Source organism: Cydia strobilella, chromosome Z (genome assembly GCF_947568885.1).
Source record: "Cydia strobilella chromosome Z, ilCydStro3.1, whole genome shotgun sequence".
NCBI lineage: Eukaryota > Metazoa > Arthropoda > Insecta > Lepidoptera > Tortricidae > Cydia > Cydia strobilella.
Genome location: NC_086068.1, coordinates 35839955 through 35855381, shown reverse-complemented (window position 1 = coordinate 35855381; position 15427 = coordinate 35839955). Strand labels below are relative to the sequence as shown.

The 15427-nt window shown below is 38.0% G+C and overlaps 1 protein-coding gene across 1 annotated transcript in view; it reads left to right on the top strand.

Annotated features, from left to right (window-relative positions):
• The window catches only part of LOC134754476 (D(2)-like dopamine receptor), a 101203-nt gene that overhangs the window by 29077 nt on the left and 56699 nt on the right, over positions 1-15427 (top strand). Inside the window, exons 2-3 of the mRNA XM_063690810.1 lie at positions 1352-1454; positions 8994-9123. Coding sequence (XP_063546880.1) covers positions 1352-1454; positions 8994-9123 — 233 coding nt within the window. The remainder of the gene's footprint in view (positions 1-1351; positions 1455-8993; positions 9124-15427) is intronic.

Below are 15427 nucleotides of genomic sequence, written 5' to 3'. Positions count from 1 at the left end.
AAAAACGAGAATTGTAGGTACATCAGGCAATGACGTTTATCTGTCAAACATTGAAGTGACAATTTTCACGGTTTGGTTCTACGCACAGATAAACGACATTGTAATTAAAACGAAGTAAAGAATGGCATGGCAAGAAGTAGTATTAATGTTAACAAATATATATTTTATTTGAACATTGTTCGACTTAGAAAGGAGTTCTAGGTGATTTGACGTTCGGAAGGCAAGGGCGTATTGGAACGTTATCTGCGAAAAAAACATTTTTTCTTGGAGGGAAGGCAGATTGGATACGGGGCGGGTCCGAGACGCAACGTTTTAGCGAAGCCCAGAGAACGGAAAAACCATTGTCCTCTGCCGCCTGATTAGTCTGGGGGAAACCTCTTAAATGTTAAGTGCGCGTGATTTCGCGTGTACTCGCGAAACGTACTCGCTACCGCCTCCCACGGCAGGATGGAGTACCGCGCCCCTCAGCGCGCAGGTGCCCGCCGCCAGCTTTCCGGCGCGGCGCAGTGACGCCATAATGTACGCCGTAGGACGCAGTTCCGGCTCGCAGGCTGCGTGTCTCAGGACGATGCCAAGGCGCTTTTAATGCGAGCCCCCACATAAAGGGCCAGCCCTTGCGTCCTGTCCTCAGCCCGGCTTCGCTAAGCCCGGCTTGACGGACGCCCACACTTTTCGGCCGGCGCTCTGGTCGCCGTTACCGACATCGGGATTGCTCCAGCAGCGACGACCACGACGGTTTCGTGAGTGCACTAACTTTATACCTTATTCCGGCCGGAATTTCACGTCCCGTTTCACCTCGCGACCGCTAGCGTAGAGATAAGGGTGTAAATTGACCACTGCCCTAGCGGCCATGTAAAGTAGGGACCTTTATACTGACCTACATTAAACTGCATATAACTTATCTGGCCTTGTTAATTAAAATCTCCTTGCTAGGCTCCCAGCACCGCTTTAGATATAGCAAGAGGTCCTTGTACTCCAATAGGACAATACTCTGCCGCAGGCATATCTAGGCTTTATTCTAAATTCACCATAGGTTCTTTTGAATCTCTACAATCTACTTTTTAACCACTACACAGCTTTTTTTTTATACACGACATATTTAATGTCTTCTTCTATCTTTCCTGGGTTAAAAACGGTGATTTTGTTTCGTAGGCTGCATCATCAATCTTTATTGTTACTGTTGACGCGTGTAATACGAATTAGTGTTAAGAGGAAAGGGGTCGACCGGGTGCTGTAATGTCATTATCGAGGGAGGAAAATCAGGACTAGGTTCGTATGGAGAACCGGTCATCCACTATCTAATCGTGTATGAGTGTTGATGGTACTCATACAAAGGTACGTTTTGTCGCAGGTCACTTTCCGCTGCCGGCCGTGTACTGCCTGCTGTGGATATGTTTGGACGTACTCTTGTGCACGGCGTCTATCATGCATCTCTGCACAATTAGCATCGACAGGTAATAGTTATTTGTTTTACAAGGGGGCAAAGTTGTTGTTTAACCGCTCGTGCTAATATTGATACCCGAGCAAGCGAAAGATAACAAAATTGTAGGTCTTAGCGTAGCGAGTTGTTCGAGAAATGGAATCTTGAGCGTTGCGAGGGTTTCAAGGCACGAGGGTTAAACAAACTTTGCCACCAAGTGAAACACAAAATTTTTCACCACACCAGCGCGAGGAACATACTAACTATGGAATACCAAAAAAAATCACACAGTATCATATCCATATAAACGTAATAAAAAAAATTGTATTCAAAATCATCATTTAAAAGTTAATTCTACCAGCTAATATAAGGAAACAACTCAAAATTTGCATCTGATTACTTTGCCCCACATGTAGATAAAATGAAACTTTCTCATTAGTTTTTGAGCAATCAAGCGGGCCTTTACCAGTTTTTATTTGTAGTTATTGTAACTATACAACTAGGGAAAAAACTAATTATTTTATTTTATTTGACATCTATTTCAGTTTATACTTTATAAGTATTGTAGTGTGGTATTACAGAAACTAAATCTTTATGCTACATTGTGTCTAATATAACTGATTTACATACCTAGCTATCAGTGTAAATTTACTACTTTGTGTTATTCTGCTGCTATGCGAGAGCACGATAATTTTCAATTAATATGCGGATCACTAATGCTAATGTTATTTTATACCCTGCAATGCTAAAAAGCGAGTTTTATTAATTTATAATATGTTATACATAGTTGTTTCCATGTCATATTATTAGTTTGTGTAATCTTGAGTCTCCCGACATACTTTAACTACTTTTTATTGGATATATTATGAATAAAAATATTATATCTAGTCCAGTTTCTCTATAATGTTTTGTAATAAAATGGCTTACAATTAGGAAACCTAATTTACTTATGGTTAACCCCCCCCCCCCCCCATTACCCTGTTGGAGGAAAACCACTTGAATTAGTTAAAAGTGTGTTTATTCCGTGAATGACATATTTGGAGTGTTAGGAACAGTCAAAATATTCAAAGTTACGTTGCTATACAAACAACCAGTCAATGCGTAATCTATGATATAGAACATGTAGTTTACATAGGTTTCAACACCACCCCTTAAACTATATGTTCATAGTAAATATCGAATACAAATTACTATTAACTATTAAGCACAAAGCATATAAAAATCTCTAACGAAACGCTGGAACCTTTCAATACATAAAGGCTTTGTTAAAGCATCGGCCAGCATGTCGTCAGTGCGCATATACTTTATTACTATCACGCCATTGTCGACTACCTCGCGAATAAAATGATGTCTAACATCAATATGCTTAGTCCTTGCATGAAACATGTGGTTCTCAGACAATTTAATTGCGGATTGATTGTCATTGTAAACCACTACTTTGACATCTAACTTCAAACATTCCGCCATGAATGCCCTAAGCCCTAATGAACAATGCCTCTTTGCACGCATCGGATAATGCCATATATTCACTTTCCGTACTGCTCAAGGCAATTGTACGTTGTTTACGACTCTCCCAAGAAACTAAAGAATTGCCTACCCTAAATATATAACCAGTGTAAGACCGACGATCGACTACACAAGCCGCCCAGTCTGCGTCCGCTGACCCTGTCACGTTCAACCCACTTTTCTCATACTTGATGCTGTAGTCCATCGTACCCTTCAAGTACCGAAGCACGCGCTTCGCAGCCTTCCAATGAGCTTCCGAGTAGCAGTCGTTAAACTGACAACATACTGACAGCATGCGCGATGTCAGGACGCGTACAGACCGCGATATACATAAGGCAACCGATCAAGTTTCTGTACTCGTAATCTCCAGTCTTCTTAGCTTTCTCAAGTTTCAAACCAACTTCCATCGGTGTTTTAGCAGGTTTACAGTCAGTCATCTTAAACCTTTCTAACACTTTGCTGATATAACCAGATTGGCCCAGAATGATTTTTCCATCTTTCCGGCTGACGTGTATTCCCAATACACATTTCGCAGGCCCAAGATCCTTCATAACAAACTGTTTCATCATCTCCTCTTTTACCGCCCTTTTCTCAGTTTGATTATTGCTGAATATCAAAATGTCATCAACATAAAGGCCAAGAATGACAATTCCATTGTTATTCGATCTAACGTAGACACACGGCTCGGACGCCAGCCTCTTGAACTTCAACTTTTTCACAAGAACGTCGTTTATCTTCTCATTCCATGATCTGCTGGCTTGTTTCAATCCGTAGACAGCCTTCAGCAAACGAAACGCTTTTCCTTTGCCGCTCTCTACTCCAAAGCCTTCAGGAATTTCCATATAAACCTCTTCTTTCAAGTCTCCGTTTAGAAAAGCTGTCTTGACGTCCATATGATCAACTTCCATATCATATTCTGCCGCCAGTGCTAAGAGTAATCTTATTGTGGAGTATCTCACGACGGGTGAGAACGTTTCGAAGTAGTAATCTACTCCATATTTTTGTGTGAATCCCTTCGCAACCAATCGAGCCTTGTATTGCAAGAGCTCTCCATTCAAACCTCTCTTTTTCTTAAATATCCACTTGCACTTGATAGGTTTCTTCCCCTTCGGCAAGTCCACAAGTTCCAGACATTTATTATCTAAGAAAGACTGATGCTCATTATTATTTACAACGACGGGACGGGACGGGACGGGGGGACGGGACGGGACTGATGCTCGTCTTGCATTGCTCCCTTCCACTGCGCAGACTCAGGACCGTCGAGTGCCTCGCGCACGGTAGTGGGCGTTTCCGCGCCGCAACTCGCACCAGTGGTGAATACCGCACAAAACGCATCTTCAAATTCGCTCCGTCCTCTCGATTCCTCCGAATCCCAAGATGACGACCTAGGAGCGTACTCTTCATCCGAAGTACCGGTTTCTTCGTTTTTGGTATCATCAATGTCCTGGTTCTCGCTCGCAGGTTCCGGCTCTTCCGCGACGTCAACGTCCACCGTCTGCACTCCTACATTTTCAGAATCATAATTAATGACCATGTACGGAGTCGGCTCGTTGACCACAGGTTGCTGAACCGGGTCCTTGTAGAATTTGTCCTCTACAAACACGACATTACGCGAAAATATACATTTTGTAGGATGAGCGGGATCTATGAGCCGATATCCTTTCGTATTCTCGCAGTAACCAACAAAAATGTACGGTTTACACTTTGGATCAAGTTTCTTACGATCCTCTACGACAGAGTAAGCAATACAGCCAAAAATTCGTAAATGGTTCAAATTTACCTTAGATCCCGACCACTTCTCCTCAGGAGTTGCGCCCAACACGGCCTTGGTTGGCGATCTGTTCTTCAGGTAAACTGCGGTATTCATTGCTTCTGCCCAGTATTTCTGATCCAAGCCAGCTTCCTGCAACATACACCTCGCAGCCTCAACAATCGTGCGATTCGCCCTTTCCACGACTGAGTTCTGTTCTGGACAATGAGAAACTGTTAGCTGGTGTCTGATGCCATACTGCTTCAGAAATTCATCAAACTTTTTATTTACGAACTCGCCTCCCCGGTCACTACGCAGAATCTTTATAGTTTTGTTTGTTTGATTCTCGACTAGGGCTTTGAATTCTTTAAACATACTAAAAACTTCGTCTTTCGTTTTAATAAAATAACTAAATGTTTTACGCGAAAAATTATCTATAAAAAGTAGCATATATCTCGAACCACTGTGCGATGTTTGCGGCATAGGCCCGCAAACGTCAGTATGTATGAGCCCTAAGACTTCAGTCGCTCTCGAAAATGATTTCTTTGGAAACGGTAACTTAGGGGTTTTCCCTTCAATGCAAGAAATACACTGTTTGAACTCAGAGTTATTGAAGTCAATGCCTTTGGCCATACCTGATTTCAGTAGGTTCATGCTTCTTGAATTCAGATGAGATAGACGGCGATGCCATACATCTTGAGAAATCACATGCCCAGTCCCCACGTTCGCCGCGACATGTTGAAAATGACATGAAACATTTGACAGGCTTTTCGTCACGTCGCTTCGCCACCATAACGGAACCACTGCTCTTGTCCGTTCCGTTAGCCCGGCGCTGATGTTCTTGTAATAACTTTTCTTGTAATTTCACACTACAGTTTTCTAGCGCCATTATTAGTGGGTCGTAGTCAGATGTGAGCCCACTTAACATTATCACAGCTAGAAACTCGTCGTTCAGCGGAGCTTCGATGTCGGTTAATTGCTGTGCGACATCACATATCTTCGTAAGATAAGATTCCATATCGGGATACTCCTGGAGCTTCATCCCAAACAACTGCCGCATTAAACCCAGTCTTCGGCAAAGACCCCTGTCTTCATACGCATTTTGAAGACTTACCCACGCCTCCCGTGCGGTAGTTGCATTACGCACGTGCGTGATCGCCACAGGGTTTATGCTCAGACAGATTCGAGCCAGTGTTTTCTGTTGTTTCTTTTTATCTTCACATATCGGTCTCACACCGTCATTGCTCTCGACGCACTCCCACAAATCATCTTGGATCAGGACCATCTTCACCATGAACTTCCATGACCCGTAGTTCCCCTTGCCATTTAGTTTCTCAATAGCAGGAACGATAGTCGCCCCCGAACTGGACGTCGCCATCTCGATTTTTGGAATTTCGTGCGCACAATTTTTACGATATAAATAACAACGCACACAGCACTCCGCAGACGCTTACTTCACTTTAAGCGACTGTAACCATAAGGTCTGCTACCATGTTGGAGGAAAACCACTTGAATTAGGTAAAAGTGTGTTTATTCCGTGAATGACATATTTGGAGTGTTAGGAACAGTCAAAATATTCAAAGTTACGTTGCTATACAAACAACCAGTCAATGCGTAATCTATGATATAGAACATGTAGTTTACATAGGTTCCAACATACCCCTCATTAACATGGACATTTATAATAGTATACTTATAACTATGTAGTTTAGAAGTATTCTCACTTGCAATATGTTACCTACTTAAATTAAAATGTGTTCATGCAGTGGAAGTAGCTATACGGTATTTCAGTCGATCGTCTACGCGTATTGTTCATGTGTTATTTTTATTGGGCACGTATTTAACCGGTCAATTAATTAATCGCATTTCGGTAGCTTAAAAAAATAGAAATAGGTACTGAAATTAATACTTTGGCAACTAAAGCGGAGCATCAAATTATTCCAATATCAGTAGTATTCTAATGCCATTACAGCTTTTGTTTATTTAAAGGCAATTACCAATTATTTATTTGGAAACTAAATTAATATATTGGAGACTATTTCTGAAGCACATTTTAAACAGAAAACGACTATCTATTAATTTAAAAATGAAGTTCTTTTAAAATATTTAGATAGCAAATTAAGGTAAATGCATACTTAAAATTTGTATTTTGACAATCATTACTTGAGCTGTCATTTTAATATAAAAAAAGGATCCTAAAAAAGTTATTGTGGTCGTATAAACATTGAACCTATGGGTAGACAACTGAAGGTGTTTGATTATGTCGTGGTTAATATAATGTTTATGGAATAATAACGGAATGTTAAAGTGTGTGCAAACATCACTTTTATAATTTAAGTAGGCTACTACTAGTGTGCCAAGACTTCCAAGCGCCTGAAATACGTAGACCAGGTATTATTATAGGTAGGTACAGTCGAGTTCATAAATATGTAGGTACCTATACCTTTTTTACAAAAATGACGATTGATTCCGTCTTTTTCTTACTGTATCAACCAAACTGTTTACAAAAAACCCAGGTCTTGTTACACCCTCGTTTTTTTTCTAGAGGTCTTTCATCCTCTGACTCTGCCGTATAGTAATTTGGAATCCCAACTTCACAAGCACATTCGTTATTTGGTCCAGTTAACTGCCTCATAATACATAAGTTCCGAAAAACTCATTGGTACGAGCCGGGGTTTGAACTAGCGACCTCCGGATTACAAGTCGCACGCTCTTACCGCTAGGCCACTAGCTGTTTTTTACAAAAACCGGCCAAGTGCGAGTCGGACTCGCGTTCCAAGTGTTCAGTACATTACACAATTTTTAACGATGTGTATTTTTTATGTGAAACGTGAGTTAAATGTCTATAAAAATTCGTAGGGGTCGGATCAAAACTAAGTAATTAAGTCCGACTCACGCTTGACTGCAGATTTCTAATAGGTTTGCCTGTCATCTAGGTAAAGAACTAAACTTTGTGTATTTTTTGAAATTTTAGACCCAGTAGTTTAGGAGATAAAGGGGGAGGGGGGGAATGGTAACTTTTTTGCTATTTTATTAAATAACTTCTAAACTGTTTATTGTAAAATTACAAAAAATATATATTTGAGATTCTCAAAATAAGCTCTTTCATTTGGTATGTAACACGATACTTATAGTTGAAAAAAATATGTTTTTAATTTTCTTATTTACCTCCCAAAAGTGGCCCCATGTTTATAATTAATTTGTTTACGGTACATGTCCGTCTTCGGGTCACAAGCTTACATATATGTAAAGAAAAGAAGAAGAAAGAAAATACATTTATTTGACGCCACAACATAGTACATAAAAAAGAAAAGCATGCAGACAAAAAAACATTTGGACGCCAAAAAGGACTCAGCATAATGCCGCGGAAAACCGTGGCACTGGTTTTCTGTGGGGACCTGACTTAATCTAAAAATTAATGGCGACACGTACGCCAACTACACACAAATAAATTTACATTGACACAAATTATCAAATTGCCGCGGAAATGTAAAAGTGTGTGATAAGTGTGCGAGTGACTGATATGTTACTGTGATGTCTGTACTTGAATTTGTAACAAGTGTGCACGACATTTCGATTTGAAGCCACTTAACGACTTCAGCGAACGGATTGGTGGAGGCAGGTCATTCCAGATCTTATGTGTACCAAATGTCTCATATGTGTACCAAATTTATTTGGTCCAGTAGTTTTGGAGAAAATAGGCTGTGACAGACGGACAGACAGACAGACGCTCGAGTGATCCTATAAGGGTTTTCCTTTTGAGGTGCGGAAACCTAAAAATAAACCAATTTTCATTAAATTTAGCTGCTTCCACAATTTAAATACTACCTGAAACGATGTGCTCAATATGATTACTTAGGTGTAAACAACTATATGACAACAAATATTAAAAAGCATACGCTTTACAATAATAGATGCCAATTAATTATTTAGTCGCCAAACTATCATTTCAAGATCCCAATAAATATTTTTGTGGCTTGAATCTGATGCCAGTTTTTTCAATAATATGATGCTTATATTTCGAGCTAATATAAGTTTTTAGGCTCTAAAATATTAATGTACGGCCAAATTATATTATGATATGCCCAATGAAAGTTCCTGTTTAATATTTTAGTTGCCCGGTTAATAATAAGCCTTTTTATTGTAGTACCTAATGCTGTTCAATGATGGCTCTCTTTCCACGTAACTACTTCGGCTGCTGAATGTACAATAAATAATTAATGGTTGGTTTTGAATATAATATTCCTATGTTCATTTAATTTGTCTATTGGAACGGATTATAGTGGTTCCAACAGTATTACATGTTATTTATTTCAGGTATCTTTCGCTTCGCTACCCAATGAAATTCGGACGGAATAAAACAAGGAAACGTGTAACAGTAAAGATTGCCTTCGTTTGGATTTCATCCACGGCTATGAGTCTACCGCTAAGCCTTATGTATTCGCAGGTATAAAATACATCGATACCCGGCATACTTCACACGTAGATACTAATTACGCGGACAATTTGGTTGCAATAATGTTTGTGCACTATGGTACTAATTAAAACATTTTTTCTTCGTAATTAGTACGATTGTGAACTAGGGTATCAACATATAAAGCTATTAAAAATATGTTTTTTTAAATAATAAGTATGCATGGCTACAATATTTCAAATAGAACCTAGTATTTCGTCAGGTGATGACCAAAATTGATTGGTAATTGCAAACAAAATAATATTGAACCAAAATCTGACTTGTTTTAGCATCTAGTAGTTTCTGTGTAATGAAAATGGCGACTTATTTAAAAAAAGTCATTGTGTGGTTTTATGAAACCATGATACAAGTGAAACTTTTTTAGGGTTGTAGATATAGGCATCTAACTAAAAATATTCGGAAAACTGGGCGAGCAAAATCGATAAATCCAGCAATTACATGAGACTAAAATAATACACGACATGGGATTCTTCAAGAAGCTGGTATTTAGGGTTCTCAAAGGTCGGCAATGCTTAAGTGGCTTCTGTGATGTTGCTTATGTCCATGAGCGACGATGACCGCTTCCCATCAGGTGGCTCGTCTGCTCGTTTGCTATCACATAAAAAAAATAAGCCCGCAGGGCAGCTTGTGGCGAGCTGTTGGGTAGTAACGACCCCGCGGACCCGAGTGCTCCAGAGAGTCGGTCAGGGTCACCGTCTCCGGCGTGTCTTCGCCGGTCGGAGTGGAACCTCAAGGAGATCCGCAGGACTCTCAGCTCTGGCTTGCCTTAATTAGCTGTCCAGAGGGGAGTCGTAAGAGCTATATGCTCCAGGGGTGGAAGTGGTAAAGGGCATAACGCCGCGAGTAACTTCGGAGAAAGCGGAGCACACCGCTCGACACCCCTGAACCGCTCACGCCGGTGTTGCGCCTGGCCGTCTTTACGATGCCGCACAGGTGCCCATCTAAGGAGTGGCGAGTCACCGCCTGCCTCGATAACACTGTATAGCACAATGTTATGGCAGATATCCGGAACTCTTAGCAATAGCCCAGTCTTATATTCCACCCAAATTTAAGCCATAGACCAGGACTCTTTCTACTTTTCTATAATAGCTCCCAATGCCTGCTGAAACCGGTTTACGGGTATCTATTTATGTACCCGTGAATGTGTTCCAGCAGCCGTTCTACATGACATCAAAACTCTCCAAACGGCCTCTACGTGTTGGATCTATATCCCCACGCACGCCTTATAAATGACCGGGCCTGAAAACCCGAGAGTTTGTAACGGAGATACAAATAATAATAATTTGGTGTTTAATAGTACATTATTGTCGAGGCTCGGAAGTAGCTACTTGCTGGCTGAGGATTTGTTTTAAACGGACGACCGTGGGAGTCCGTTTAATTGAATCCGAAGCCAGCAAGTAGCCTTCCAGCCGAGTCATATATAGTGTTTTTCTCAAAAATGGCGCAATAAATGCAAATATAATAGAAATATTTTACAGAAGCAACATTGTTATGTATATATTTTCACAGAAAAAAGTAAAAAGATTTGCCTTGCCGCCGTTTTATTTTTTTAATTAAAAATGGAAGTGTATTTTTCTGCTGAAAATACGCCAACCTATTTGAGACACCTAAATAGTCGCGGTACCAACATTATAATAATAAGTACTGATCATATGTTTGGCTGTTTAATGGAATGGCCACTTCAACTTTTAAAAAGTTTGGAACTCGACAAATAATGGAATTTGTATGCAATATTGCAGTCCCGAAATCGAGACTGCAATGTTTTAACTTTTTAATTTTTTGACTGACCATAAACTACGCACTTCGCGACCTACTTTTTAACCGGCAACGTCGACTTTGCCGTCCATTTTTGAGAAAATGTAATTAAACGTAATAATATGTAAAAAAAAAATACTTATTACATGTACTTGCTTAAATGTAACACCATCTTTTTGTAAATTTGATGTATTCGACTTCTTTTTACAACAAAAAACCGAGCACCTAGGCATTTTTTTCAGCTGCAGTGATCACTCGCGCAACTGAACTCGGTCTAGTTTAAAATCCTAGCGCAACTAGTTTTATAATTTACCCGCGCTAGATTTTCTAGATAAGTTTCTCTTGTACCTCGGCGGAGGGTAAATAGTGCGAATGCCGTCACTCTTCCTACGTGTAGTAGGGAGCCCGCGTTGCTCGAAGCCATTCACCGTAGAATTTGACAGATAGAGATAGTAGGAGATACGTTATATATGGTCGACCTTCACCCATACGTCTGACGGATGAAACATATTTTATGAAAGAAAATATGTTCCTCAACATAAATAAATAGGGTTGCCTAAAGAAATATGGTCAAGGCTATTTTTAATAAATTTTTGAAAATATTTTTTTTTCTTCAAATTTCACCGATTTGTCTGACAAACGGAATAAGTTCCAATGGAAAGTATACAACTTCTACAACATGAATAAATTAGGTTGCCTATGTTTTTCCGGTCACTATTATGAGGTTGCTGTGTTTAAACAGGTGAGTTAAAATCGATAATTGCACCCATCTGTCTGACGCTAGAATTATATATCAAAATAATGGTAATTTTACTGCGAATACAATCGTATAGGGTTGCCTGCAAAAATCCGGTCACAAACAAGGGCCAGGCTTATAAAGAAAATAAGGAAAGACTTTTAGCGATAATACAAAAACGCCTTAATTGATCACGATTGCTTTAACTATTTTCGAATGTGTTTATTGATCACTATTTTTGTATTTTTTTTTCACAATTTTTGGATCAATGGTTCAAAAGATAGAAACCCTTTTTTTTCGCTCGCTTCGCTTCGCATCGCTTCTAAAAGAACAAAATGTATGTAAAAAAAAATCGTTTCAACTCTATAGGGGTCTTCAATAATCAATTTTAGATAAAGTGAATATTTTCGGAAATAATCCCTTCGAAAGAAACAAAATGTATGTAAGGATTTTTTTTTTCATTTGAAACCTATAGTGCGGGATATTGTTGGATAGGTCTTTTAAAATGAATACAGGTTTTCAAAAATCTGTTGTTGATAAAGTGAACATTTTCGGAAATAATCGCCTCGAAAGAAACATAATGTATGTAAGGATTTTTTGTTTCGTTTCAACTTTATGATGTCGGATATCGTTGGATAGGGCTTTTAAAATAAATAGGGGTTTTAGAAAAACATTTTTTGATAAAGTGAATATTTTCGGAAATAATATTTTTGAAAGAAACAAAATGTGTGTGACAATGTTGGGTGTCGTTGGATAGGTCTTTCAAAATTAATAAGGGTCTTTGAACAACATTTTTTGATAAGGTGAATCATTTCGGAAATAATTATTTAGAAAGAGAAAAAAAGGGTTTTTCCTTCTAACTTTTGAACCATTAATCAAAAATTATGAAAAAAATCACAAAAATAGTGATTAATAAACACAATTGAAAATAGTTAATACAATCGTGATCAGTTAAGCCGTTTTTGAGTTATCGCTAAAAGTCTTTCCTTCTTATTTTCTTTAAAAGCCTGGCAACCCTTATTTGTGACCGGATTTTTGCAGGCAACCATATACTATTGTATTCGCAATAAAATTACTATTATTTTGATATATAATTCAAGCGTCAGACAGATGGGTGCAATTATCGATTTTAACTCACCTGTTTAAACACGGCAACCTCATAATAGTGACCGGAAGAACACAGGCAACCTAATTTATTCATGTTGTAGAAGTTGTATACTTTCCATTGCAACTTATTCCGTTTGTCAGACAAATCGGTGAAATTTGAAGAAAAAAAAATATTTTCAAAAATTTATTAAAAATAGCCTTGACCATATTTCAAAGTCAGTCAAAGTCAAAATATTCTTTATTAAAATAGGCCTAGCAACAAGCACTTTCATTAGGCAACCCTATTTATTTATGTTCAGGAACATATTTTCTTTCATAAAATATAATTTTCATCCGTCAGACGTATGGGTGAAGATCGACCATATATAACGTATCTTAGACTAAGAAAGTTTGACGTAACCGTATTTAAGGTTAATAAGGTCTGCTGTCCTTAACATTTTGTATGAAATTACAAGCAAATATCAGCCTTCGTGAATTAAGCATTGTAACCTTAGTCTTGTTATTTTAAAGACTATATGACTAAGAAATAAAGTAGAATTTTACAATGCTGTAATTATGAAATGTGACATGCTAAAGACAGTTCAAAAAAATTGGGGGATAGAATAAAAGTTTCCCTTAAAACAGAGTGTTTTGTATGAAATTACAAACAAATTACAAACTACACTTGTTCCACCGTGTAAGGCGATAAAACAATGATACTAAGCCGATAAACCGATTTCGACGAAATAATCTATCCGAAAAAACGTCTTAGTACGGGAAACTTGTTTGCGTTTTTAGTATTTGTTGTTATAGCGGCAACAGAATTTTATCATATGTGAAAATTTCAACTGTCTAGCTATCACGGTTCATGAGATACAGCCTGGTGACAGACGGATAGACGGACGGACAGCGAAGTCTTAGGAATAGGGTCCCGTTTTCACCCTTTGGGTACGGAAACCCTAAAAATCAGCTGATCCGCAAAGGTACCCCCTTTGCTGATCAGCTGAATTTTCAGCTAACTAATTTTTGCGGATCAGTTAATTGTAATCCAAAATGAAATAATCTACTTACCCACTGTCTGCTTAACAAAATTTGTTTAATGGTGGATCGCTTACTGCCGATCAAATAATTAATTTGCCAACCAAATCAATTTAGAGCAGCTCATTATGACATTAATTGCGAACTGATTTTGAAATACTTGCTAACCTTAAGTTGCTGATTAAATACACGTTTTGGCTGAGCAAATATATATTAGTAGTGGTAGTAGTAGTAAAACTCGTTATTGTACAAAAAGAAACATAAAACAAGAGAAAAACGCATCATTTGTACAAAGGCGAACTTATCCCTTTCAGGGATCTCTTGCAATTAATCTTATATTTTTGTTCATCAAAATAGGAATATTTTGAAGATCGATTAAATAACACCCTTTATGAAGCACTATAAATTGTCACTGACAGGTATATAACTTTTGATAGTTTTGTTCATTACTAGCGACCCGCTCCGGCTTCGCACGTGTAGAACTTTAACAAATTATACGCTTTAGGCGTTTACCTTCCTTAAGAATCTCTCTATTGAAAGGTGAAAGTCGCATGAAAATCCGTGCAGTAGTTTTTGAATTTATCGCGATCATACATACATACAAACAGACAGACGCGGCCGGGGACTTTGTTTTATAAGGTGTATGAACTAAAGCATGGACACGAAAATATGAATGAGGATTATCAAGCAGCACTTTTTTTAATGATTTGTGGATATGAAACTACATTATAAAAATACAGTCATAATATAACGTTAAGTTGGTTGCGTATTTCAGCATTATATATACCACCATACCTATGTTTTTTTTGTACAGCGTCTTCGGAGAGTATTTACCAAATCCTGTAATATATAATATTTATTTATTTTTAACTTGATATTTTCAAATTATACCCTATTACATCGTCCTTTTACAATAATTAATATTTTTCTAGTTGACTTCAGATTGAGGTAGTTCGACGGTTTTATAATTATCGTGTACCTATTTGCCTTTTTTACAGAAAAATGCCTCCCATATAAAAAAACTTTCAGTGCTTGGAATAGAAAGTCTTCCTGACTACCTCAATTAGAAAAGTATTAAAACAAGTATTTTTGTGGTAAGATGACATTCTATTGAGCGTAAAACAACTTGTAAAAATATAATAGTTATTTGTTTTACAAGGGTTGGGCAAAGTTGTATTTTACCCGCGAGTGTTTCAACACACGAGAAGTAAAATACATTTGCACCCGTGTGTAACACAAAACTTTTCCCTTCACTATAGCGAGGAAAGTGCAACATCCACATGCGTTAGATCATCTTCATCACTGGAATCACTCTTTTTTTTTTTACGATAATACGATATTATAACAGAAAACTCTGGAAGTTGTGTATTTTTACGTGTCGGAGTCGGTGAGAATTTTTTTTGACAATGTTGACATTTCTGACGTTGCGTTTGGAAATTGCATCGACTCAACGTGTGCGTTCAGAATTACATTCAACATAATTTAAAAAAAAACAAATGTTTCTCATGGAATTTAAGGTTTATGACTTGAAATCATTAAATAAAGCTAAATTTGGTATTTTTTATTAAATTCTTAAACCATTTCTTTAATGATACTTAATTAATATGGAACGAACCATTATTATGAGCGTTTTACGTTTTGTTATCTGTCAAAAGCTACTTA